Genomic DNA, 27,657 nt, shown 5'->3' on the forward strand with positions numbered 1-27,657 from the left:
GCTTACCTTGTGGCACGCCTGTATTGAGGTGTAATTGTCAATTTGTTGACCGTTTATCCGGACAGAAAACGACCTGTCCTTAATTAGATTACGTACCGCTTTTATGACCTGTAGGTGAAATGCCCATACTTTCTATGTGTTAAGGATCTTGGCTACATCACTTTGTCGCATGCCTTAGTCACGTCGGTAGTCACCACGGCGCGTAAACTTTGGATATCAGCCGACATATGCATAACCTCTTCAGAAACAAATTTGTCGAGCATGGTATCTGTTGTTTTCCAACCATCATAACAGGTGGTAGCCTTTCATCTTTTTATAAGTCTTGAAAATTGAGGGTATTAGTGAGATAGGTCGCAAAGATTCTAAGCTTGTAGTAAGTTTCCGAGTGATTGCTATTGAGGCCACCAACGAGTTTTTCCAGCCGAGTGAAATTTCTCCCTCTGGTTTTACTTCATTTATCACATCCAACAGGCTGTCGACTGCGTCCCCTAAATTCGTCAAGACCTCACAAGGAACACTGTAATGTCCAGGCGCGGTTTTACCACTCGCTTCTTCGATAATAGCCAATAACTCCATTTTGTAAATGGGGTTGTTACCTCCGTTTTATTAACTACGTCCTTTGCCGGTGGACGAGAGGGATACTGAGCATGATTCAGGAAGAAAAGGACTGCACCCTGATCTGCTAACTTCTCTGGCATGAGCTGCAATGCTAGCCTAATGCCTTCTTGCATGATCTTTGATCTGCCACCCCTTTTGCATTCCACGTAAAGTAATCGAAATGTCCTTGCTAGTCGTTCTTGAGCGTAGACGATTGGACCAAGCATACCATCTTTTATGCGGCAGCTGCTTTTTACAACTACATGCATGTGTCATCATTAGGTTCACCTCAGTGTTTCTTTTCACATCTTCAGGATATCGAGAAGCCTATACCTCGGCCTGTTTGCGGCATGCCCGAAGTTGTAGAAGGAGCTTTGTCAAGCTGCTATTGTGCAGCTTTTTCTCATATCCCCTTTTTTCGCCATGGATATTTTATTTCTGTGAAAATAAAATTGATTGATTGATTGATCCATTGATTGAAGGTGAAGGTCAGGAGTTGAATCATCTTCGTAAACTGTCGTTGTAACTGTTGACCATTGCGTATCGTTTGAAGGATGGGCACAAGAGTACTCCAACGAATGAATGCGAGTATCATGCCGTACACCATCCCAATATGTTAGAAAAGCTTTCCTTCAAAATTTTTTAATTTGTCCCAAACTAAAACTACGCTTTAGCTATTCTTTAGCGGAGAGTGAACGTCATTACCCCATATGAAGCATGTTTGATTAACACATCGCAAGATCATTACACCCTGGGCTTGCACTCTACATAACTAGAACTGTGTCATACTTATATACCTTTATAATACGCGTAAGTGCATTCAAGATATGGGTTTGTCGAGGGCTTTGAGGACTTTGGTTTATACGATAAAAAACGTGTAGGTGTTGAAAAGATAGACTGTAATACACTTGCATTGTTAAAGACGTTTTCATATGCTGATAAATTCTATCCCTACACCCCATGGTACGAATGTCCGAGGTTAGCATCAATAGCCAGTAATATATGTTTGGTATTGTATATTTTAATTACGCTTATGCAAACGTATTCTTAAATATCTCTAGCCTTCCAAGGAAGCTGCCAATTATTCGTGGGAAGGGGCTGACCATTCGGTAATTAATGCGTGCTTAAAAGAAAGGTGATTTATACTGCAGCAGCTTCTCATGGTGGCATCAGCGGCACAATTTTTAACTTTTTATTTTTCGCGCCCTGCAGGGGAGTGCTCTTAGTAGCACTGCATTTTCTTTGTAGCAGGATGTGGCGAGTGGCGTGGTTAATTTTTTAGAATGATTGGAAACAATAATAAATAGCGGACCTTCAGATTACAAGCCTGCAGCTAAGCCAAAAGGGCACATATTGCCAAGTTAGTAAGTCGCAGGGAGGACGTTATGCAATGACTGTGAGGTGACTAGCAATGCTACAGACAGGTTGCTAAATATGCACGAAATAATTATTGTTCGCTGTCCCTAGGCTTTTCCTTAATGGCTCTAAGTGGCTTGACAGAGACAAACCTCTGTTATGAATTTGGGAATGCACAAGAGGTAAATTGAACAGCGAGCTTCAAGCTTCAAGGTTTATTTTAGCAGTCTCTCTCGTTCCCAGACATGCCCGATGAACGCTTGATGAACATATGAACAGCCTTCCCAACGTCTAACCAGCCGGCTAAATCTGACATATTCGCGTTTCTTTCTTTCTTTCTTTCTTTCTTTCTTTCTTTCTTTCTTTCTTTCTTTCTTTCTTTCTTTCTTTCTTTCTTTCTTTCTTTCTTTCTTTCTTTCTTTCTTTCTTTCTTTCTTTCTTTCTTTCTTTCTTTCTTTCTTTCTTTCTTTCTTTTTTTTTTTCTTTCTTTCTTTCTTTCTTTCTTTCTTTCTTTCTTTCTTTCTTTCTTTCTTTCTTTCTTTCTTTCTTTCTTTGTATATGTTCGCAGCATTTGATGTCCACAGCGCTGCTGGAAAACCAATACCGCTGAGGTGGTCGGTCGGCACAGTGAGGCCTTCTGTGTATTTCGGCGACGATTTGAATCATCGCGTTCTCAATGATTGTGCAGCTCAGGAACAAGTTATGCCTGACTACATGACGCTCCGGATCGGACTAAGCCATAGTTGCACATTATATATATATATATATATATATATGTATCGTTTCAACCATGAAGGAAGGTGCTAAGTCTGTCCTCTTGTGTCGAACTTTTGCAGTTGAAATGTGCTTTCTTTCTCGTGCATTTTGTTTATTCTCCACTCCTGTAATTGCCTGCATAGGCTGACAGTATCAATAAATGAATGAAATGAATGAAAATAGCTTCATTTCCCTCATTTACAGTGCTATACGCGTACATAATCGCGTGAAAATCAATATGCAGAAGACTAAGGTAATGTTCAACAGCCTCGGGAAGGAACAGCAGTTTACATTAGGTAGCGAAGTACTGGAAGTTGTAGGCGAATATGTCTACTTAGGACAGGTTGTAACCGCATACCCGGACCATGAAAAGGAAATCACAAGAAGAATAAGATTGGGATGGAGCGCATTTGGCAAGCACTCGCAGATTATGACTAGCAGCCTACCGGTATCGCTCAAGAGGAAAGTATACAACAGTTGCGTCTTGCCTGTACTCACCTATGGGGCTGAAACGTGGAGGCTAACCAAGAGAGTTCTACTTAAGTTGAGGACAACCCAGAGGGCTATGGAACGAAAAATGGTAGGGGTAACATTAAGAGATAGAAAGCGTGCAGAGTGGGTCAGAGAAATAACTCAAGTTACCGACATTCTAGTGGCAATTAAGAAGAAGAAATGGACATGGGCAGGACATGTAGTGCGAAGAGAGGATAACCGATGGTCGCTGAGGGTGACAAACTGGATTCCAAGGGAAGGAAAGCGTATCAGGGGGCGGCAGAAAGTTAGGTGGGCGGATGAGATTAAGAAGTTCGCAGGGGTCAAGTGGATGCAGCTAGTACAGAACCGGGTTAAGTGGAGAAATATGGGAGAGGCCTTCGCCCTGCAGTGGGTATAATCAGGCTGATGATGATGATGATGATGATGATGATGACGCGTACATAAAGATGTCAGAACTGCGGCAAAAGCTGCGCACGCACTTATTATTGTGCAAAAGCCGGGGCAGGGGTGTCTCGCTGGGTATGTCTCCATGCCGCATAATATCGACGTCCAGGCCTAATTCGACTAAGGCGCATACGATGGTGGCCTCCAAATTTGGCCTGAGCCACAAATATTGGCCTGACCCCCCCCCCCCCCCCTTCCTTTCCCAGGAAGACAAGAAATTGGCCTCGACCAATTCGGAACAGATCGGTGCTCAACCTAATTCGGCAAGGTGGACACGACGGTGACCTCGAAATTTAACCCGGGCCACCCTCATATTTAACTTCTGCCGATATGGATTACAATTGTTTTACATCGCGTTTAGAGATCGTCACTAATAAACAATTTGCGCAATCATGCGACCATGGAACCCACGCGCCTTCCCGCATTGTTAAGTAACTCTGAGATAAAGCGTGATAATCAGGCTCGACAGCGTCAAACCCCTCCACCCCCCCCCCCCCCTACTGATTTTTTCTCCTTCCTTTTTACTCACGATATTACAGCCCCTGGCACATTTGCCCGATATAGCGACGAGCGTGGAAAATTCTGGCCGCAGATCGTGCACGAAAAAAATTCTAGGAGGCTTAAACTTAACCTTCATTTAGATAATTTAATTTTTATCATTTATCAATTTTTAGTTCAGTTTTTTTTAATTTTGTCTTCATTTTAAATTTTCTGCAATATTATTTTAATTTTTGGTTTTATTTTTATTATATTTCTTCTATTTCACTAATTGTTTATTTTTATGTTGTGTGTCACCTACTCTATAATATTCATATATATATATATATATATATATATATATATATATTTGTTATTCTCCTTTTTGTGTATGCTTTTGGCTATTGATTACCGAATGTTTAGACACATTAGCCTATTTAGCCATTATTGGCTTGTTATCTGGCTACTGTCCGATTGGCTATGAATCTGTCTCGTTTTAAACAGTCCTCATTAAGTCATTATAGCCAAGTACTCATGACCAGGTTAAGTATTTTGTTTTTTTTTTAGCTTGTTCTGTGGATTGTGTTGGATTGACTTTGCATCTGTCTTTTTTCACGCATGCCGCGAACAGTCACTTTCTTCCCATGCCACTGATGAACTATGAAATACTTTCGCCTTAAAATTTCATTCGAAGAATTAATTGTGATGGACAGTAATGTATATTGCGCAAAAAGACGAGACAAAGAGGAGAAGTGGACAACGACGGCGCAGAACTGACAACTGAATTTATTCGAAGAACGGAAGAGTATATATATAAGTACACACACTTGTTGTACCCACATAGATTTAAAGTTGACTTTTAATATGAATCATGTGTGTTGGCAGTACTCTCCTAGGAGTGTAAAGCCTCTTTTAAACTACAAGTCATGTCACTCCAAACTTGTTAAATCTGGAATAGTAACAGCTTGTTTTAGGATGGCTGTCAATAAGTCTTGTGCACATCAAATGTATAATAGCCTTGAAATCCAAGCTAATAGATGTAGGGAGGCTGGTTATCCAGACTCAGTGCTTGTAGCTAGTGCTGATAAGGTTCTGCGTTCTCTGAAGTGTTCCGGACAGATAGAAAGAAAAAATGAAAGAAATAAAATTGCAGTTGTGCCTTATATACATGCATTATCACATCGGTTTAAAAAAGTAGGCGCAAAATATGGCGTACAGGTGTTGTTTTCAGCCCCTAATAAGATTGGCAAGGTAGGTGCAGCGGTTCAAAGAAAGCTGGGGGGCACAAGAAGTAAGAACAGATGTCAGGTCAATCACGCCAAGAGTTTCATTAGTTGTAGGATGGGTGTAGTATACCAAATACCATTGTCCTGCGGCCGTACGTATATCGGGCAGACAGGCCGTTGCATCAACATTAGGCTGATGGAGCATGCGCAGTCCTTAAAAAAGATTGATACTAACTTAGCAAAACATTGTAACGCGTGTGAGTGTGTACCTTTCTTCGTTGATACTAATATATTGTTTCTTCATAAAGACCAGACTACTCGAGAAATCGCCGAGGCGTTCCATATTAACCGAAAGCAAAATGTTTGTGTTAGTAAAACGTCCGTCGCATTGACAGAAAATGAGATGACCATGCTGCACAATCGTTAGTGCGTCGGCAGTTTTCACCACGTGCGTGTGATGGGGGGAGTTTTACTGTGTTGATATAGATTTTTATGCATTTTTGACTATGCTCATGTGGGTACAACAAGTGTGTGTACTTATATATATACTCTTCCGTTCTTCGAATAAATTCAGTTGTCAGTTCTGCGCCGTCGTTGTCCACTTCTCCTCTTTGTCTCGTCTTTTTGCGCAATATACATTACTGTCCATCATGGTTCACCAACTCGCCCAATCAGCCGTTCTTCTACAGTTCATTTCTTGTACATGGGCTTCTATTTTGTGTCGAAACATCGATTTGTCTAACCCAGCAATACTGTCTCCCATCATCGCCGTGTGTATCTGCCGAGCCCGCACTGCGTCGTGGCATTGCCGATACGATACCTGCCCTCCGGATGTGCAAGCACTTTGTGGCTGGTTACGACCTTCTACGGGGCACAACAGAAGAATTTGCAGAATTCTCAGGAGTGAATGGTGGCGGCAGGCGAGGCTGTTCAAGGACGTACTTCGGACTAAGTGCCTGGTTGAGAACACTCTCCGTAATCAGCGTGTGTTTCGTGAGTGGTGTAAGACTACCGATCAGCTGACGGAATTCCTTTGGAGCGCAGTCCGTCCAACCCTCCCAAAAGGTACGAGAAGACCGGCATCAGAAGGAAAGCTTTTGGTCTTGGATGATGTCGCTTTGGATTCTAAGCATGAAAAGACATTACGCCTCGGACCAAAGTTCTGTCTTGACCCTGGGATGTTAACGGTTGAGAAGTTGGCTTTTGCTCGCAGTGTATCGTCCAAAGCTCAGTTCGATGATAGGTCTAGGTGTATTTCAGAGTGTGTTGATGCGGTAGCCAGTAGCAAGTCTAGTGGTCGGCGTAGTAACAGGTTTCGCTCATTGGTCAATTACCTGTGTGACAATCGTTTGCACGTTGTGCAGTCTGATAAAGAAGGCTACTTTGTTGTACTGTCCGAGAAACAGTTTTCAGAAAAAGCATGTGAGTCAGTAAGGAAGCATTTTAGAGTTAGCAGAAAGGATCCGGTTGAGTGCAAGAAAGAGGCTGTGGCGTTATTGCATGAATTTGGACTAGAGAATTTGGCAAGCAAAGTAAAGAAAGCTGAACTTCCAGTTCTTGAAATTTTCTTTTCAGCAAAAACGCATAAGCCTGGCATCCCTTTCCGGGCAATAGTTTCTGAGCGCCAGACTTGGCAAGTAGTCGTATCGTCTTACCTTAACAATCATTTGTCAGCACTTTCCGTTATTGACCCGTTTCTTGTGCCTAACTCAGAGACCGTTGTAAAGCATCTTTTCAACGAGAATATGGCTTCTTGCTCTGGCTTTAGCATAGATGTGGTTGACTTGTTTTATTCTCTTCCTCATAATCAACTTCTACAATGTGTGAAGAATTGCATCACAGAGGATAATGATGAGTGTTTATTTCGAAATGAGTGCGGTATAACTGTTGGATCCTTCCTGGAACTTTTGTCATTTTATCTTCAGAACACCTATGTAATGTGGGACGATAAATTATTCATGCAGAAGTCTGGCGTGTGCATAGGCGCTAAAGTAGCCCCCGTTCTCAGTAACATTTATCTTAGTTATGTCGACCGAAAAATAGAGAGCGACCTAACAGGAAAGATCATTCGTATATTCCGATACGTAGATGATTTTCTTGTTTTAGTTAGATCCTTGGATGCTGTAAATGTGCCTCAAATTCTTGACATTTTTGCTCGGAATGGTACAGGACTGAAGTTCACCTTTGAGGTTCCTCAGAAAAATGTTTTGCAATTTTTAGATTTAAAGTTGACTTTTAATATGAATCATGTGTGTTGGCAGTACTCTCCTAGGAGTGTAAAGCCTCTTTTAAACTACAAGTCATGTCACTCCAAACTTGTTAAATCTGGAATAGTAACAGCTTGTTTTAGGATGGCTGTCAATAAGTCTTGTGCACATCAAATGTATAATAGCCTTGAAATCCAAGCTAATAGATGTAGGGAGGCTGGTTATCCAGACTCAGTGCTTGTAGCTAGTGCTGATAAGGTTCTGCGTTCTCTGAAGTGTTCCGGACAGATAGAAAGAAAAAATGAAAGAAATAAAATTGCAGTTGTGCCTTATATACATGCATTATCACATCGGTTTAAAAAAGTAGGCGCAAAATATGGCGTACAGGTGTTGTTTTCAGCCCCTAATAAGATTGGCAAGGTAGGTGCAGCGGTTCAAAGAAAGCTGGGGGGCACAAGAAGTAAGAACAGATGTCAGGTCAATCACGCCAAGAGTTTCATTAGTTGTAGGATGGGTGTAGTATACCAAATACCATTGTCCTGCGGCCGTACGTATATCGGGCAGACAGGCCGTTGCATCAACATTAGGCTGATGGAGCATGCGCAGTCCTTAAAAAAGATTGATACTAACTTAGCAAAACATTGTAACGCGTGTGAGTGTGTACCTTTCTTCGTTGATACTAATATATTGTTTCTTCATAAAGACCAGACTACTCGAGAAATCGCCGAGGCGTTCCATATTAACCGAAAGCAAAATGTTTGTGTTAGTAAAACGTCCGTCGCATTGACAGAAAATGAGATGACCATGCTGCACAATCGTTAGTGCGTCGGCAGTTTTCACCACGTGCGTGTGATGGGGGGAGTTTTACTGTGTTGATATAGATTTTTATGCATTTTTGACTATGCTCATGTGGGTACAACAAGTGTGTGTACTTATATATATACTCTTCCGTTCTTCGAATAAATTCAGTTGTCAGTTCTGCGCCGTCGTTGTCCACTTCTCCTCTTTGTCTCGTCTTTTTGCGCAATATACATTACTGTCCATCATGGTTCACCAACTCGCCCAATCAGCCGTTCTTATACAATTAATTGTGCCTTGGTTTTAGAGTTCGCCAATAGGAACGCGCTCTTTCTGAAATAGGGTGACACTCGCACTTCTGAATGAAGGTACACGCAGCCCCAGTAGTACGGAACGGAACACGCTGTGTTTAAGCCGATTTTTCAATTTACTCGCAGGTTCAAAGAAATTTGCACCCTGGCTTGTGAAAACCGCGGTGCTGTCTTGATAAACAGCCAAGACCTTGCAATAACGTTCAATGGATAACCATTGCCACTGGTGGTCTTGAAGCTAACATCACCTTCGGTAAAACGTAAAAAAAAGAAGAAAAAAAAACAGACGTGACGAACGCTCCTTACTTGGTAATGGTCAAAGAGGAGAACACATATTTATTTGTTCGTTTTGGCTTAATACCGGTCGCACACTCCGCAACAGCAGTGCCTTTATGTACGAGCTCATATAAACGTTTTGCTTTTCACGATAACACAGTTTCAGAGCATTCAAGGAAGGCAATGCAAAACACTGCAATCTTTTCATTGCAACGCCACTACCTGTTCAGAAGCAGTGGAGGCCACTGTGTTACACAAGCCGTCGTTTTCCGCAGCCTGCCACAACTCTAAATATTCAAGGTGATGCTAAAACTGCTACCTAAGTGTTACGAAACAACCTTGGTTTATGCAAATTCGACGCTTAAGGCTGAAATTCGGTGGCCTTGTGCGAGAAAACATGTAGCTAAGATGTGTGCCAGGTCGTCTCGTTCAAACTGTTGTAATTGTTATTCTCAAATAGAAACTGGGAGTTATACCCGCTGTGTGGGATTGGTCGAAACCATGCGGTGATTTTTCATGCTCAAAGCTATTTTGTGCTAATGTAACGCAAATTACAAGGGCTCATCCAACAAATGGCAAAGCTAAATAAGAGGGTTCCGGTTTGATTTCGAGCGTTAGATTGTTCAGCTTTTAGTTAACATGGAAACCGGCCTTCGAAATCAGCGAAGTGTCGAGTAAAACATCTAATTAATTGGATGACATCGGAACATGATTTAAGTCATTTTTAAGATAATTTAACGATAACTTACGACTAATTATAAAATAGTTAAGGAGATGCCCACAGGAACCCATGTATTTGGAGGTTGTCGTAACTATCACTAACCATCACTTACTAGTTAAGGGGTGTTTAACTAACGCTAACCAGACAATAACTAGTACTAAGAAAGTGCAAGTCATGGTTAACCATCACTAACCAATAGTGATGGTTGGATGTTTCGAGACGTTCATAGCCGTCACGTTCAAGCCATCAGTCCTGACGTCATGACCGGATGTGACGTTATCATGACGTCATATCCGGCCATGTCTAATAACCGGAAGTGATAGTGACGTCACATCTGGTCATGACGTCGTGACTAGTTGTGATGTCACCAGGAGATTCACGCATATAGAAAGCTTTCGGGCTTTCCATCCAGGCGTCCGTGCGGCGCCATTCATTTGGTGCTTCCTCGAACGCCGCACCAGAGAGCATATATAGAAATAGACGCAGTACAGCAGGCATCAGCGGCGTTTAAAATTGGCTGACAGCAAAAAAAAAAAGGCGCAGTATCTGCTACAATTCTAGTCAATCATGAACGGTCTCGCAGCCAATGCCTAAGCAGCGTGGCGGGGAGCCAAAGTGTCCCCTGCATTTTTTTCCATTTTTTTTCTTCCTATTTTCGCGCTTCCTATCAAGAGTTTCACAATCGAAAGCAATTACACTCGAGAAAGTACAATGCATTTGTCGAAATGTCGTCACCACGGCTTCACGACCAGAACGAATAAATGTGAGGCCGTCATCGCGTGTGTCGACATCGCTGAGATGGCTTGGCGTGACAATAGCTCGGCAGATCGACGCATACTGCTCGCGCCTCAACGCAAGCCTACCCTGCTCCCACTTCTCCGGAGGATACAGGTGCGCCCTGTGATTGAGTAGAATGAGTTCCATCAAGATGTCTGCATTGAATGAATTCATGTGTTTAGCAAGCTGGCAATTGTTAATATTTCGTTATAAAGGATTGTAAAGCGCAAAGGGTGGGCACCCAAACCTTGTTGGAAGGGATAAGTTGAGAGGAAAGAGACGCCGTAGTACAGCTTCTCATTAATTTTGACTAAGTGGGGGTTCCTTAGCGTGCATTGAGATAACACAGCGCATGGACGTATGTTTAATTGCGCCTATGTTGTTAAATCTGCCACCCCGGCCGCGTTTCGACAACGCGCCTCAATAATGTTGTGAAGCAGAAAGCGTTAACAAATAAGCCGCCACGGCAAGTAAATAACATTACTGGTAGAATGTTTTGTATATTCTAGCTCTTTATAGTCGCAAAAATATCAGGAGCTAAACCATAATCAGTAAACATGGCAGTCGCACTCCGCTTGCAGCAAACAGAGCTGCTGGCCACACTCAAAGGCGCACCCATGGTGTCCAGTCCACAAAACGAGAGTTGAAATCAACTGCATCAGCTTGCTTTATCAAGTGCCCGAAGCTAAATTTCGGCTTTTGTGTGATTTTGCTATCGCAAAATGTGCTTTCTCAACAATATTTTCATCAAAGCTTCCTGTAACAGCACGATACTTCATGATTCGCGGCTGAAGAAGAGTGATAGGCAGCTGAAATTTAGTTAAGACCTTCCAACCAGTTAACTGTCGAAATCATATGTAAAGACTTTGTTGCGCGCACAAAAACGTTCTGACTTCTAGGATGAGCCATCACTACGAGGTGGCTTGTTCTATGTCGCGACCGTGCCTATTAGCCTTGAGATCGAGCAGAGTCGCCATCTTGCGGCGCAGCGGCGAACCGTCCTCAGTGTGGATGCATGTTCACGTCGCATGTCAGCCCGCAGGGATTTGCGGGCGTGCGGCGTGCACAAGTGCGTTTTTTGTTTGTCTCGCGGTTTCTGTGTGCTTTTGCTTACCAATCTGCCTATTGCTAAAGAAATGTGAGCAGGCTATCATCCCACTCTTCTATAAAAGAAAAAATACCTTTCCATATCGAATATTTCGTGCTGGATAAAGACATCCTCAGTCGCGGTCTTTAGCTCTTCTTTGATACGCAGCGTCTCAAGCGAAGTAGTGCTGTCGTTAGGCGCCGTGTCAAAGCAAGACGGGTCGCTGCTGTCAATACAATTTAATGCAAACGCTCAGAAATGGTATATTCCCGTTTCTGTTTGGAATACCGCACCTACTAAAACTTGCGACCGCAGACTGCTGCATAGTAAAATCAAGTTTGAACAGGCCATTGTGTGCTTTCTGTATGCACAATAGAGTGCCTCCTTCTTTTTCTTTTTTTTTTGTTTTGCTATTAAGCCTCCGTCGCGGTGTCTCAGTGGTAGGGCGCTCAAAAGCGGATTTCGAGAACGGGGGGTTTAATCACGACCTTTTCGAAAGGCGCTCCTCTGCTGTGCGATTTGACTGCACTTAAACAATATCCCAAATGGTCAACGACACCGAAGCTCGCCACTGCATCTTCCGTCGCAGCCGATGCTGCTTTGGTGCGTTAAACCTCGGGCCATACGCATTTCTTTTTCACTATATATATAAATCAAGATGTGTTTTTTTCCACTCTGTAACCCCCCTGCTGTAGCGCCCTCGGGCTCAGCGGGGTAATGATTGAATAAAGAATATATATATATATATATATATATATATATATATATATATATATATATATATATATATATATATATATATATATATATATATAAATCCTCGTATATCCTTATCCTCGTATATATATATACGAGGGTAAGGACGACGAAGTGCCGCTGCGCTGCTCGAGCTCGCTTTTGGAGACCTAGACTGGTTGTGTTCTTGTGTGGTTCACCGTGCAACTTCGAGAGGGCTATTATCACTGTTAAACCACAGTAAAATCCCCCTTTCAATATATATATTTTGCTGTCGAAGGCTTTTGCGCATCTGTTGCAGTGATTGTGGCCCCATTTCACTTTATAGATTTGAGAAACACTTATTCCCAGCACCTAATTGTTGCACTAAATATTATATTGTAACGGATGAAATGATTTTAATACAGATGAACTTCGTATGAAGGACGAACGCACACGGCTCAGAAAACCCGGATCAGTCTGCGCGAACCTCGCTTCCTCTGCTTTTTCTGCTTCTGCTTCTGCTGCTTCTCAGTGCGCCGCTACGTGGCGTAACAATTCCCCCCGGGCAAACGATTCTCGTCCTCGAGAAAATTAGGCACATCGAAGATGACAGCGCTTCAGGCGAGCCACGTGAACAAATTGTGTCTTACGGGGTCGGCGGTTATCCGTCGTGACTTTTGCGATGACGTAATTCACGTCATTCAGTTGGTTCAACACGACGAAGGGGCCATCGTACTTGCAGAGTAACTTCTCATATAATCCTCGCTTGCGAACAGGTGTCCAAAGCCAGACGTAGTCTCCAGGGGAGTAAGCAACTGTACGATGATGCAGATTGTAGTGTGCGTAAGCGGGCTATACGATGTTCGATATTCAAAGACGTTGGGGAGAACTTTTAAAACAACAACAACATGAATTTTAATACTCCAAACTGCACTCACAAAGACACTGGTCGGAGAGCGTCTCAATGAACCACCGCACTGCTCCGTAAACGCTGAGTGTCTCACTTGAAGGGAGCACGCGTATGAGCGTCTCTCTCTCGCGCCACCCACCGACCACACAACACACGCACATGGACTGGAATAGCCCATTCTTCACCGCGGGGTACGGCTGTGTGCGCGTGTGTTGTGTGTATGGTCGGTGGGTGGCGCGATAGAGGGACGCTCGTGCGCGTGCTCCCTTCAAGTGAGACACTCAGCGTTTACGGAGCAGTGCGGTGGTTCATTGAGACGCTCTCCCACCAGTGTCCATAGTGAGTGCAGTTTGGAAAATTAAAATTCATATTGTTTCAAAATTTCTCTCTAACGTCATGGAATAACGAACATATTTTCTGCCCATTGGAACATATGGGCTGTTCCAGTCCGTGTGCGTCCATCCCCCGTTGTCAGTGGGATGGCCAAAATGTCATGCCATGAAGACCGCGAAGGTAGCACCCGGAATATTCAACATACGACGGGCTTCTTCGGCACGGCATAGTATCTGGGAAACAGACGCATCGTCGTTGGGGGAAAATGGGAAGATGGTGTCTAAGAAAACGTGGGGAGTTCTTGCATAGAGTAAATAGAAAGGAGAATAACCGGTGACTTCATGATTTGCAGTGTTATAACCGTACGTCACGTGCGGTAGCACTGCATCCCAGTTGCGATAGTCAGACGAGACGTACATGGACAGCATGCTTGTCAAGGTGCGGTTGGTGCGCTCGGTGAGACCGTTGGTCTGCGGATAATACGATGTCGAGTGTCAGTAGTGTGAAAACTTCGTATGAAAAACGCACGCACACGGCTCATAAAACCCGGATCAGTCTGCGCGCGCCTCGCTTCCTCTGCTTCTTCTTCTTCTGCTTCTGCTGCTTCTCAGTGCGCCGCTACGCGGCGTAACAATATAGTAAATCTAGATCAATGTACTTCAATCGTAGCCCATTAGAATCATTAGAATCCCTTTTGTTTAAGTGCTGTCTTGCAAGCAAACTTGTTGTTTCTGACAAGGGGAGTAAAATAGCCTGATACGGTCTTAACTATCGGTGTTTTGTTCGGGAATAAATACATTTTTATGGTCGCATGATAAGATGAACTCCATTTCTTTCGGGATAGTTTTGTATTCGGCACCTGTTTTGAAAGTAACCCTAATATTTGCTTCCCGTAAGATTTAGTCACTGCTCAATAATTACAGTTATAAAGAAAACTTCCACCTTCAAAATTCCTCGCCAGAACATGAATGCGGCCATGCGCAGTTTTTCACGATATCTTCGCAGCGACTGATTAGTAGCTTGCACTTTAACGTTACAGAAATTAATCGCTGATAGTCGTAGTTTTTGTCAAGTGTGTAAGCGTTCTCTCACACAGTTAAATTTAATGACATTGTAAAAAATAATTACGCAGCTAATTTATCTTTTATGAACGTCACACGCATCAGAAATCCCTTATGATTTCCTCGGTTTCAAGAAGTCACTAAGAGTCATTAGCGCAGGGCTACACTATCAGATTCTCTGACATTGGTTGCAAGAACCATTCGCTTCGTTGTAAGCGCGGTAAACTCAATCTACTCAGCGCTCTACACGTGAGCAGTTAGCTTTCCTGAGCGGCGAGGTTTCCTGCACAGTATCGCATAATCTCATTTTTGGGGAATACTTGTGCCTGGCTGTCTAGACAGAGTTAAAGTGCTCTATGTCTATGGCAACCCGCCAGGCAGTAGTGCTGCATTTAACTAGCTTAATCCTCGAGTCAAGTACGATATAATGAACCAGGCTGTCTTGATTCATTCTAAAGTGATGTATCTTCGTAAGCTTGACACTAAAGTTGCCTGTCACTCGTGTGACACGCGCACACTGTTGAAAAGGCGGTAATAAAAACAAAGCTGTCATTAGGCAAGTGGTGCCCTTCAGGCCCGTGAGCGCGGTAGAACGCAAAAAGTGATGCCGGTAAATCTAAAAGACAGGCGGTTGCGTGCCTTGTTTTCCTAAAATCCGCATTTCATTGCTGAATTGGCGAAATCTAGGCATTTTTTTTCTGCAATATTAGAACACTCTAAACTGTAAATCACTAATGTATTGTAAAAGGCACGTTTTCATCACCAACAAACCCGCCGTAAACTCAGAAGTGGACCTACGCCGCGTGCATTTCTGCGAGCGCCGCCTGCTGCCGATCCACACTATCGGAACGACGGTGGCTCCATCTCTAGTCGATCTCGTGGTGAATATGCTCAGTTGCATCACTACGACCGTTATTGAACATTTTGTTGGTTGGCATTGCATGTGTGAAGAACTGCGGAAATGTGTTTTGCAAAAATTTCACTGGTCCGCTATTTTGCCTGTCGCCCATTGGTATGGGAGACTTATGAGGTTATACCTCGCGGCTTATATGCAATGCCCCTTCCCCCCTTCCTTTCCCCTGCCCGCCGCCAACACCGATTTTATTATTAATAAAGGCTGGGGCTGGCCGATAGGAAGGGAGTAACATAAAGACCACAAAAAAAAAAAAAAAAATCGAAGGTAAAATACCGCTGCTGGTTTCGAGTTCCTCTGTTGTGGTGCCATAAGGTGGTGACGTAATTCTGACGCAAACGATTGGTCGCGACTGCAGGTCGGACTTATTCCCATTTGCTTCATGCATATGTATGCGATTTACTTATGGCGTATTCCAATGATTATGGGAAGCATGTTTTCTTGTTCCGCGAAAGTGAACATTGTGTTCCAATGGGGATGCGGATTGAAATCCCGAGTTCTAATTGTACCACGTCGGTATTAGTCAATAGACTGCCTAAGCTTCTAGGTATCTTGCTCTTTCGCGGGCTCATAGAGCTGCTCTGGAAGGACGACAGAAATTCGCCATTAGCTTGCCAAGCCACTGAATTCTATGTTCAGTCGTTTTAATACATGCAGCCCAAACTTAATTCCTATTATCTGGTAACTACTTGTAACTACTAGGCAATTCATGCATCTCCCTGTAAGGGGAATTGTCTTGGGATTTGCTCATGGTCAGAGACGTTGGGCACTATTTTTCAGCCTACTAGAGTTCTCAAAAATTTAAAGACCATGATTCATTGCTCACGTTTCTTGTTTCGACAATAAAAGATGGTGAAGGGGTGGTAGCCCTAAAAGCCCTCTAGGGTCCTAGAAACGCATCCGAATCTGAGACGCCTGTTTCCCCCATTTACATGCACATAAAAGACAAGTTGTTTTACGCACCCAGAAGGCTAGCGAAGAATAGCCATCGAATCCAGGGGAGTGATGCTGGCATCGTGGCGATAACGAGCGCTGAAAAGAAGTGCCGAGTCGAGCCCACTCCTTTGTTCAGCCGATACGGCCGTGTCGAAAAAGCCGGACGCTGCGAACCTTTGTAAGTTACTCTGCAGGGCAGCGGACAGCAGCTTGCGGAGCCATGCCCATCGTCGTCGAAGGTATTGTCTAGCTTGCGGAGCAGTGTATTTGCGAGCTGCGCCGCGATGACCGGTGTAGCTGGATATATAGTTTATTGTGCTTTGTCTGCCAGCCTCTACAATGTTGTTTTTGCGAGTGTATTTTATTGCACCTTTGGCCAAGCCACAGGTGCTTCGTTTCTTTTTCTTTTTCTTTTTTTTTAATCGAATGCACTTGGAAGAAGAAAGTGTAGCCTTGTAAGCGTTGTCGTCACTGCGGTCTTGGAACAAGTGCTTGGGGAAAGTGTGCATAGGGTGAACGAAGCTGAAACAATGCAGGATTTGTCAATAAGAGGAGAAGCTTTGAAGGCAAACTGCTTCTGAGGGTGCTTGTTGTCGTCTGCGGAGTCATGCCCTTACCGTGTGCTCTGGTGCGGTTGGCGTATGTCGTGAACTTGACCGCGTGTCACGACTTTACCTATTGACGTAACTTACACGTTCTGAGTATCATGCACAAACTCGTCTCAGAAGCTGTGTTTCTGAGATACGTTACAGACTTGTACTACGGGACACAGTAGAGTGTCTGACATGTAGCTCAAAAAGAAACGCAGCGTATCTTTGCATTGGGTTTGTTTCTTTTCGCGCCACTTAACATTTTCAGACGTACTACGCATACAAAATATTCCCCAACAACATGTTCTTCTAAAAAAATAAGGGCATTAAATTCGCCGTGACAACATTTAGTGCTTTCGATATACCAACGTTCATCGCCGCTCGTATGTTGAAGCAGCGTGCTGCGCCAAAAGCAGACACAGTGATACACAAATAACTACGTATCTGTTATAATATCTCGACAGATGTGTCCTGTTCATCAAAGGGCAGCAACTTGAAAGCACGGCTGTTAATACCCCGAAATTTAAAGCACGTGTGCAGATGTTCTTTCTGCAATTGCGCATGTAGCCTGAAAATACTCTGATAATTGGACAAGTCGATCACTATAATAAAAACGCAAAAATGAGAAGCAGACGGGCCACGAACAAAGGAAGCGAGAGAGGCGCTGTCTCGAGTGCATTTGTTCGTGTCCTGCTAGCCCCTTTAATAGCGCCTGTTCATAATGAACAACCCGCATAGCCCGCGAGGCCTTAAGGAGCTATGGAAATGGTTCTGAGAAATCATACTTTTATAATTATAACATACACAAGATATAAACAACAAATGGCTGAAGTGCGTGGGCACATGATGGAGGCGTTCCGGCGCCCCCCCCCCCCCCCCCTTTTTTTTTCTGCCTTTTTCGTTACGTTCTTCGAATATGTCACGTCTGCGAACGAGCTTGAACAATTTTGGCCCGCCATTGTTCTGGATATTTCGTCGCACCCAACTATTGAACTTTTTCGGTGCTAACTTCACCATCGCCGGTGCGTGGCCTTTGTTATTGCCATGACCTGACCAGCATAGTAATCGTGGCAGTGTTCTTTCTCGAGCCTAATTGTTCCTCGAACTGCTCGCCTTCTCGATTTTTAGTCTCTTTTACTGCACCATACTTACGTGCTCTCGCGTGTAATTAAACTTACCTTTTTATTTAATCAGACCATTCGCTGGGTCCTGTTCGAGGCGTCTGGAATGCGTACCATGAAAGTAATTAATATCCAGTAATTTCCTCTTGCTCCTTCTATAGCGAAAATCGAGCTTCCTTTTACAACTTGAAAGGAACTCAGAGGGCAAATTGACGTTGGCCCGCATAGACAGGGTGTTGCAAAAGCAGCGCCTTTGTAAACTAGCAAAAAAAAAAAAAAAAAAAAAAAAAAAAAAACGGTATACAAGTGTCGCCATTTACGGTCGAGTTCTGAAGCAAATTTACTGTTTGCATCGACAATAAATTTGCCGAAGCGGATATCAGGGTTCATGATATACATCACCATTGTCTTCAAAAAGGCGACCGCTCTGTGTCCGGGTGGACGTCATGAGTTTTAACCGTGTGGTGGTAAAATTCTTACATTTCATTTCCTCAATTAAAATGCGTTTTTGTTTTACTACCGCGCCAACGCCAACACAATCTAGAACTAGAGAACCAATTTTTATTGATAACAATAATTGTGTGCAATAGTCCTCAGTGGCCCTTTCAGCAGAGCGAAAATTAACTGAGAGGACGAACAAAGCACCAGAAGCACGTTGAAAATGTACAAATGATATAATTTCCTGTTCACACAGAAGAGCCTCCTGCCGTTTAGAGCCTGGACGCCTGAGCGTGATTTAAGGCATTATGCGAGTTATACGGACAGTTGTCTCAACAGGCTTGGCGGGTGTAGACGTGGACGGAACGGCCTTGGTCACAGTCGTCGAAGACTGCGGACGCTCCGCAGGCGTGAGCCGGCGGGGCTGAAAGGTTCCCCTGTCCGAGTGTACCAGGGGTCTCGGCGTCGTTGCAGCCGAGTGCTGAGGCTGTACACAGGTGCCGTTGTGACAGGTTCCGATGCCAAGATAACCAAAGGCTGGCTGCAAGACAGAGTACTCTTTCAGCATCTGCTGCTATTTTGGGCAAGCCACCACCTCCTGTCTTTTTTTTTTTTTCTTATGCGTGTACAGCATGCGACATCAAACACCTCGATTTCTAAAATGTGACACTGTAAAATCAACTGCGCAGATTAGTACCGGGTTCGCCGCCTTTGTGGAGCAAGGAATTAGAGTAGAAACTGGAAGGCAAAGGTCAAACGCGGTTTAGTGCAATGTGGCGGTATAGGGCGTACTGTGCACCTACTTGAGAGAGGAGTGAGTGTCTTTTAAATCTTGCTTAGAGTGAGCTTAAAGCAGCAGGATGAACCCTGAATATCCGAAATGTGTATAGACATAAATGACGCTGTAATTGTTTGACAAATACAGAGTATTACTGTGTCTCCATTGAGGGATAGCTACAAGGCACACTATATAGATTAAGGCATTAAGGCTGACGTTTAGAGGAGACCCTGTGTATGCTTCCTACAAAACTTTAATGCAGGCGCTATGCGAAAACTGCGGCAACTAGACATGAAATGTAAAGTTTCAGCCTTGATAGTGGACCTAGTAGTTATATGGATCCAACTTGAGCGTATACTTTGTTGACGCAGTTGCTCGAGTATGGGTTCATTACTACTATATTAGGTTGACATCGCCTTCAATCCATCTGAGCCGGAACGCAGTTTACTGCCGGCTTTGCTTCAATAAAAGGAATATACAATCAGGACCTCTCGTGAGTATACTTCGGTGCTGTGTATTCGCTCGCCACCTGACTTAATGTCAGTCGCTTGACTCCTTCGAATGCAAGAAAGTGTTAGAAACATGAACGGCTACTTACGACAGTCCAACGCTCGTAGGATGCTCGTGAATACTCTAAAGAGATCACTCGCACTGTCAAGCTAAGTAATCAAACTTGGTGGCCCTCTGAATTAAGTGGTTACCTCTGATACTCAAAAATGGCTAACGGGAATTGCCAGGTGGGCACGTCATCATGCAAAAGAGGCGTTCGTGAATTGTCGAACAGTGTTCGTCACTTTAATGTACGGCGCCTGAAATGCTTACTGCGCAGTAAATGATTTTATCAAAGTTTAAGCGCAACTACTAGATCCCAACTGCCTGAAAGCGCTACAAGATACACATGGTGAGATGAGCCCTAGCACTAGTGCTCCGACCAAAAACAGTTTCCACTTCGAGGTATTGATCCATTCGCTCTCGACCTACCATCTGTCCTGCTGACCGCGCGTCCTGGTTAGTTCAATTGGTAGAGGGACTGTCCCGGAAAGGCGGTGGTCCCGGGTTCGATCCCCGGATCAGGACGAACTTTTCTTTAACTGCGAAGTTTCTGAGAAAGCTGTACAGATTTCCTTTTTAGCTGTATGGCTGCGCTTGGGTGGATGTGAATGAGTTATTAGTCCCTCATTACTAACACTAGCGCAGAACGTAGTTGGACATGCTGCTATGCCAGGTGTTCCAGCTAAAAGTAACCAAGGTTTTAGCAAAAAAAAAAAAAAAGGGGGACGTGTGCTGCCTGAGTCAAATCATTGAGATTGCTCTACAGAGTATAGCGCGGAAGCGTCAGCACTTTTCTTATGGTCTTCAAAGTTGTTTAATTGGTATAGATTAATTAAGAGTCTTTTTAATTAATGACATAAAGAATAAAGTGTTAGTTCAGGAGTCGTACTTTAATCCTCTATAAGACCAGCTGGCTGAAATGCTCGCACCAAGGTGTCATTTGTGGGGTTCTTCAGGCCGGAGCGAAAAGAAAGCCTGCGATATGCAAAACCAGCCACGTAATAGCTGCTGGCGATATATAATTATCTCCGCAACACGCCCGCGAAACCCCTCGGAGACAGGGCTTTGGAGAAATGCAGATTTGGTTCGCTGGGACGCGCCTTGGGATGCTGAAGCGGCACTGTTGCCACGTGGAACCAACCCTCTTTGCTTTACGAGCTTTCTTATAAGCCTGAAGTGGTGAAGAACAAAAAAAAAAAAAAAAAAAAGAAAAAAGATGCTACATAAATGGTACCTTGAACATTTCCTGCAGCTGCTTTTCAAGGTCACTCTCAACCTCAACGCCCGGCCAACATTTTCAACCCCCGCCTCTGTTCCTGCTGAGAATATACACGCGAATAACATAGCCTGAACTGCTCTGTCTGTAAAACCCGGGAAATCTGCTTTTTGCTAAGCTACTCTGCAGAGCGTCTAATAGTGGAGAAGAACAATAACACGTCAACTATGCGCAAGCCAAGCAAATGACTATGCGACGGGAGGCATTACTTACCGTGCAAAGTGTTCCGTCGTTGTGCTTCCTGACGGAGATGCTAGGGAGCAGGAGCCGCTCGAAGCACACGTATTGGCACGGGTTCAAGAACTGCGGTTGGCGAATAGAAGAAGAACGTGTTGTATTTGTTTCCTTTGTTTTATATCGCTCTCGAGCAAAGCACGCATGATTTATTAGCATCTGAAGCAGAAACAATGATTTGAGTGACAGCAGTATTGACACCTAATGATTGCAGCGCAGCTCCTTCAGACATGTTCATGAGCTAAGAATGACTCAGGCATAAGTAAGTGATCAAAACAAAAACAACAAAATAGACCACACAATACTACCAGTGATATTTTCTCAAACGCCTCTAAGCTCATCTTCATGTGTTTCTAATAGAGATAGCCACAGATAATAAGCTTTGTTGATTTCGAGAGGTTACGCAAGTTGCTCGCCCTGTTCCGGGAAAGCATCGCCGAAGAAGGTCCTTCAGACTTGGCCAATCAGCTAGTGTTGCAGGACAGCAACGTGTGAGCGAGCTTCGCCTCCCTTTGCTCATGGCTGAATTTTGGAGTAACATGTGCTCCAAGCTGTTCAGGCAGACAAGACTAAACCCCAGCGGGACACTACATAGATTTAAGTACTATGACTAGCTTAGTCATTAACATAGCCTTCAGCACGCTTATGCTAGATTCATATAGTGGGGCTACTGACTATCCGTTTTCGCGTTCCATTTTCAGTACGGAAGCCCGCATCTCCACAAACTTCCTTAGCGCCTGCTGCCGCGTCACGTCTTATGATACGGCCCTGGTCAAATGCTTAACGGTAGCTATAGGGTCTGACACCACAAAGGCTGTCTATATAAATATGGTGTAAACTATACTGACCACAGCTTGAGAGAGCAAAGCTTTCTGGACCTCCGAAGCTATTGATTTTGCTTAACACATGGCTTTTTTTTTTCTCTTTTCGCAGAACTCGAGGTCAATTAGAGATATATGGGCGATCACTTTGCCCTGTTGGGGGCATAGGCAGGCTGATGACCACGGTGGTGATGATGTTCAGCATGTTGCAAGATACAGATGGACTTTGCCCCACTGTGAAAGCATGAAGGTCGAAACAGTCGCCCCACTAACGGTACTTACGCATATTCTTACGATGGACATTTAGTGTAGATTATTTTGTGAAAGCACAATCGGCAATCATCACTGTGTGTTTATTTTATTCCCCACGGGATCAGCCTTCTACACTCTTTATTGTTGTGTGAGAGGTAGACCAACGTAAAATTACCAGGACTGAGTAAACAACAGGCCCACGGCAATACTCAGTGGTTAAGGCACTCGATTACAATTCAGACGGGCGACACGGATTCGATCTCTGCCGCGGCGGCTGCGCCTCGACCCTTGTACTGTGCGATGTGTGAGCACGTCAACGAATCTCTGGCGGTAGAAATTACAGGGCGTCCTGCACTACACGGCACACCTCACAGCATGAGTCACTTCTAGAAGTTGAACCCGATAAAACTAAACCAAAACGAAGCCAGGAAGCGCTTACTTCTCTCCTACAACTGACGTTATATGAGGACGTAATAGATCTAGAAGCATGAATCAAGAAAACGATTGAAGACAGAAATGATCATTTCCTTTCCACCAGCCGCTTGTATGGCTACAGAGGTGGGGAAAATGCTTTTTAATACCGCAAGTCGAATGTTTGGTACCACGTTGGCTGCGCTCTATCTGTGCGGGCTCCAGCAGTGGCTAAGACCACTGAAAAGAGGTCGGGGAATCGAATTCTTGTAGCGGCACCAGAAATATCATTGGAAGCTGAAGGTGCTGTACAAAGTCAGTGAACGCTAAATAATCAAGATGGCTGTAAATTATTTCTCCTCGCGGCGTCTTTTGTAACCCCCGTGCCGCTTCGGGAGGTTAAACCCCAGGTGACGTAGGCATTGCCACTGTTACGCGCCTAGCCAATCTGTCACCATCTGTCCCACGACACGCCACTGTGTGCCTCGGGAAAACAAATGAAGCTGTAGTGGCATCTTATGATACGTGGCCTCACCAGCCATTGTAATAAATATGCTGACTCACTCTCCACCGAGATTGACCTTCATTTCTACTCAGAGACAGATCATATAGGTCGCCTCGTACAGCTTGTATAATGACAGCGTTCATTCTTCTGTTCAGATATGAAGGAGGCTGAACAAGGCACTAATACCGAACTGGAGTTGGGAAACAAAGTTTCGTTTCCTTCGGACTATACTCTTGTTCGGGAAGGGTCATGTCCAGTGGGTGTTCATTATAAAATAAAAATAAATATACCGACCACAAAAATATAAAAAAATACGCTGCTGTAGAATAGAACGACTGAAACCATAAATGGCACCACATGAAGATGATAACGAGGAATTGTTGATAACTCAGTCTGTAGCTTTCGTGTTTCCACCGCTGGTCCTCGTCTTTGTTCCCACTGGTCTTTTAGTAATGCATGGAGCTCGCTGGACCTTTGGCACACGTTGATTGCCGCTAAATATTTTATTTTTAACGCAGGATTATATTCTTTGCTTGACGTCATCATTAAAACTCTCAGAACAGACAAATTTCGTTTTCTTTCTGGCTCCTCAGGTGTCTCCATGTCGCATCTAACCTTCTCACCACGTGCGTAGGATTAACAGGTGCTTGCTACCCATGCCAGACGCCGCACGTTTTCCAAGCGCGTTTGTTCCGGCGCATTGCTTTTTAGACACCATACATGTCCAGTTTATTTAGCTTTGCGCGCAATTTTGCTTTTTTTTTTTATTCCATCCTTGGTTATACCTTCTTGAAAAGCTGCTATTTCCAATTGTGTTGTAGCTAAGCAAGCAGGCCCACCGGATGAAATTTCATGGTGCCTCGCGGAACTTCTTTCCTCGGGACATGAAAACACGTTCCCACCGATCGGTCTGGCGGAGTTATTAATGCGATAGCGTTAAATGTCCCGTTCACCAGGAAATCCGAAGTCGGTGTTGGGGGAAAAAAATCACGAGCGTGGCGCTTCCAGGTGGTAGCTGCTGGAAGCTCACATGGTCAGTTTAGTTAGTTTAGTTTGTGGGGTTTAACGTCCCAAAGCGACTCAGGCTATGATAGACGCCGTAGTGGAGGACTCCAAAAATTTCGACCACCTGGGGTTCTTTAACGTGCACTGACATCGCACAGCACACGAGCACCTTGCTTCTCGCCTCCATGGAAAAGCGGCCGCCGAGACCGGGATTCGATCCCGCGTCCTTGGTAAGAGTAGTCGAGCGCCGTAACCACTGCGCCACCCCGGCGGGGTCACTCACTAACTGGACGTAGAGTTGCCTAACGTTACGTTTGGCAGCAGCTGCTAAATCGGGCATCTCCTTTAACATGTGAGGGTGCCATCAGAATCAGCATGCGAAAACCCTTGAATTCTTAGTCGGGCAAGTTATCCGTATGAGCGACGCAGGCGTGGCCATACGGCTTGGTTAAAGCGGGGCGTTATATGTAAGGGGGTAGCCTATGCTATCGCAACATACCCTTAATGGCAGAGCTTAAGTGTCCCCCATAGCGTTTTGTTGCTGAGGCTTATGAAAAGCTTGCGGTGCTTAGACTAGATTGTGGAGTTCGCTGGATTCGTTCTGATTGTGACCAGAAACACTCGCGATTCTTGATATATGCGCACTTCACTGTCTGTAGCAGAGAACTGCAGTCAGTCGCCAAAATGCGGTCTTCATTTGACCGTATCATCTGTTTTCAGAGCCGGCGCTGCAAGGTGAACCAAAGAAGGCAGTTAAAAGTGGTGTGGGCTTACCAGAATGCTCGGGAACACGAGAGAACAATTCGGAGCTGGCTCGGTGTCACAGTGTTGAGGAGGGGCAGCAGACACTACGACTAGAACGAAAAAGGACAGTTTTGATTGCTTACAGTTTAGACGTGAAATTATTAGGACCGCTGAAGTGACGAAGGTCTAGCCGCGGGTTTTAGGTAGTGCGTCAGTCGATTTTTGGGATTCACACTCTAAGGAAGCAGCGACTATTGACCGTTCATGCAAAGAACTTGGTAATAACCGCAACCATTGTATATTTTAGCACAATTCGGGTCCGCGAACTGAGTCACATGGAAGAACATAGCCGTAGAACGTAATATCAAGCCCATCGTTCACTTATTATACTAAAGCTGCGAGCATTTCACACTGTAGATGTAAAATAAAGTAGCTACATGGCACAGGCCTTGGTTCAACAAACGCGGGCGGCGTTACTTGCCAATAGAGCCCGGAATAGGGGCTCCACCTAGTATTGCGAGGAGAGGAGGCCAATAAAGCCTTAAACCAACCCCATCTCTGTAACTATTTAATGGTTGATAAAAGTTTTAACCATCTACCCGCAAATAAAGACCACCAGACCACTACCACCTGAGAAACGCATTGCGTTGTTGAAGCCAAACATTTCCCCATTCTTGAAGCCGTGATGTTAAACATTGCGCACGTCTGTTTTAACATTGGCAACACTCGATTCTTATTTTGTGCCAGCTGTCTTGATAAAAGTTTTAACTATCACCAGCAAATAAAGACCATGAGACCACTACCACCTGAGAAACGCATTGCGTTATTGAAGCCAAAAATTTCACCATTCTTGAAGTTATGTTAAACGTTGCGAACGACTTTTTTAACATTGGCAACACTCGATTCTTATTTTGTGCCAGCTGTCCGAAAGCAGGCTGACATCGCATGCAAAAAGGCAGCAATGATTACTACTGTGACCTCTACATTATATGCGTTTTTATTCCCTGCAATCTTTACTTTAACGTCGTTGTTTGTAAAATAAAGAACTCGGCACCTTACAGCTCATAAGATGCAATGCTTACGGTAGTAACCATTTCTCCCTCGCTGTTTGTGCCGGCGCCTAGACTCCGGAACTCTGTGATTATACTTACAACCTTGTCGTGCGTGACTCACATGTATGTACATGCATCTGATCATGTATACGACTGACATCGAAACTAGTCGACAAAGAAATTGATCAGAAAGGTTACAGCACACTCACCTGTTATAAGGCTAACCACCAGAAGGCGGCTTTTCCTGAACATGGTCATTGTACCAGCGTTCGAAATTTCGACACCTGCACCGTTAGTTGTGAACCATAGCTCAGCCAGGGCAGGCAGAAGACTCTTATTGGAGAACAATGGCGCCCAGCACCTTCCAGCTCGGAGTTATCTCTTACCACTGCGTCTCTGGGCTTATTCCTATACCGACCCGGGATATACGGAACAGAGGACAGAAAGACGCTGGGGTTGCCGTCTTCCAATCGCAAGTGGCGGTGCCTCGTCCCAAGCAGAGAGAGGAGAGGGTGGCGTTGATGTACAATCGATTCTTCCTGCGCCGCCCGTATGGGCCACACCGTCCACATCGAAGCCTTCGGCGCGTCAGGCGAGAGAAAGTGCCGAGACGTATTTGGCCATGTTCCGCATGACCTTCCTTGCGTCTCGTGATGGACGGGGCGCGTCGAGAGGTGACGCCCAGCACTGAATGGACTTCTGCATGCACGCGTCGCCGTCAGTGTATGTCAGTATAAACGCCCACTCCTCACTCCGCTCGCGAACCCTTTTACTACGCAAGAAGATGCGTCTTCATGTTCGTGCCTCGCTTTCGAAGCTGGCAGAAGGACAGGTACCAATTCAACTCCGCGAAAAAAAACTTTCACCATTTCCAGCCATTGTCTTTTCTTTTCTTGACATCTCATTTTTAAACCAAAACTAGTCAGCCTGAACGTCGCGGTGGCCAGTCCTAGCGGCTTGTTGTAAAATCACTTTGTTTGTTTGCAGTCATCGATTTTTCAAGTGAAGGTTACTCATATATCGTGGAACCCCAGCAATCTGATGTCAGCTTGTGCACCTTGCTTAGAGGGCAATGCGTCTGCTACAAAGACGATATAAATGAAGTCCTTAAGGGCGGTAGGCTAACTCTATCAGGCGATGAAATTGAGTTAATTGAAATTAGCAAAATGCTGCATACAACATTTAGGTTCTCGTCTTTTCACGTTTCGTGCACCATGCTACCTCATTCACAGTGTTCCACAAATATGCATACGGACACACCTGTATAGTTTTGTTTAGAGTCCCATGGCATGAGATTGTGCCTATATTTATACTCGCATAATTATGTATAATTGTATAACTCAAATTATGTGCTTGTGCTTCAAGTGACGAGCAGAAGGATGGAGAACTGGCATGAGCTTCTGAAGTGGAACCAAAACAGCGCAGTGACTGGTAACCTAGAATTAGTGTCTGCACTTGTATGATCTATTAGCCGAAGCTT

The 27,657-nt window shown here is 44.4% G+C and overlaps 2 protein-coding genes across 2 annotated transcripts in view; both read right to left on the reverse strand.

Annotated features, from left to right (window-relative positions):
* LOC146196639 (uncharacterized) overlaps positions 1–16,682 on the reverse strand; it is a 29,115-nt gene extending 12,433 nt beyond the window's left edge. Inside the window, exon 1 of the mRNA XM_084596381.1 lies at positions 16,426–16,682. Within this exon, the coding sequence (XP_084452507.1) occupies positions 16,426–16,477 (52 nt within the window). The 5' untranslated portion in view covers positions 16,478–16,682. The remainder of the gene's footprint in view (positions 1–16,425) is intronic.
* Positions 16,683–18,662: 1,980 nt separating this feature from the next.
* Positions 18,663–26,693, reverse strand: LOC146196640 (uncharacterized). Its single transcript, XM_084596382.1, has 4 exons — positions 26,387–26,693; positions 25,156–25,235; positions 21,367–21,456; positions 18,663–19,088 (listed from the first exon to the last, which is right to left on the reverse strand). The coding sequence occupies exons 1-4, from the start codon at positions 26,433–26,435 to the stop codon at positions 18,846–18,848; spliced, it is 462 nt and encodes a 153-aa protein (XP_084452508.1). The 5' UTR covers positions 26,436–26,693; the 3' UTR covers positions 18,663–18,845.
* Positions 26,694–27,657: the final 964 nt, after the last annotated feature.

This window comes from Amblyomma maculatum, chromosome 3, assembly GCF_055883805.1.
Source record: "Amblyomma maculatum isolate TAMU_Amacu chromosome 3, ASM5588380v1, whole genome shotgun sequence".
Classification (NCBI taxonomy): Eukaryota; Metazoa; Arthropoda; class Arachnida; order Ixodida; family Ixodidae; genus Amblyomma; species Amblyomma maculatum.

Coding starts and splice junctions, on each gene's coding strand:
- LOC146196640 (XM_084596382.1), bottom strand. CDS start 26,435: ATGACCATGTTCAGGAAAAGCCGCCTTCTGGTGGTTAGCCTTATAACA. Junction 21,457..25,155: donor TCGTGTTCCCGAGCATTCTG/GTAAGCCCACAC, acceptor CGCCAACCGCAG/TTCTTGAACCCGTGCCAATA. Junction 19,089..21,366: donor ACGACGGAACACTTTGCACG/GTAAGTAATGCC, acceptor TCTGTCTTGCAG/CCAGCCTTTGGTTATCTTGG.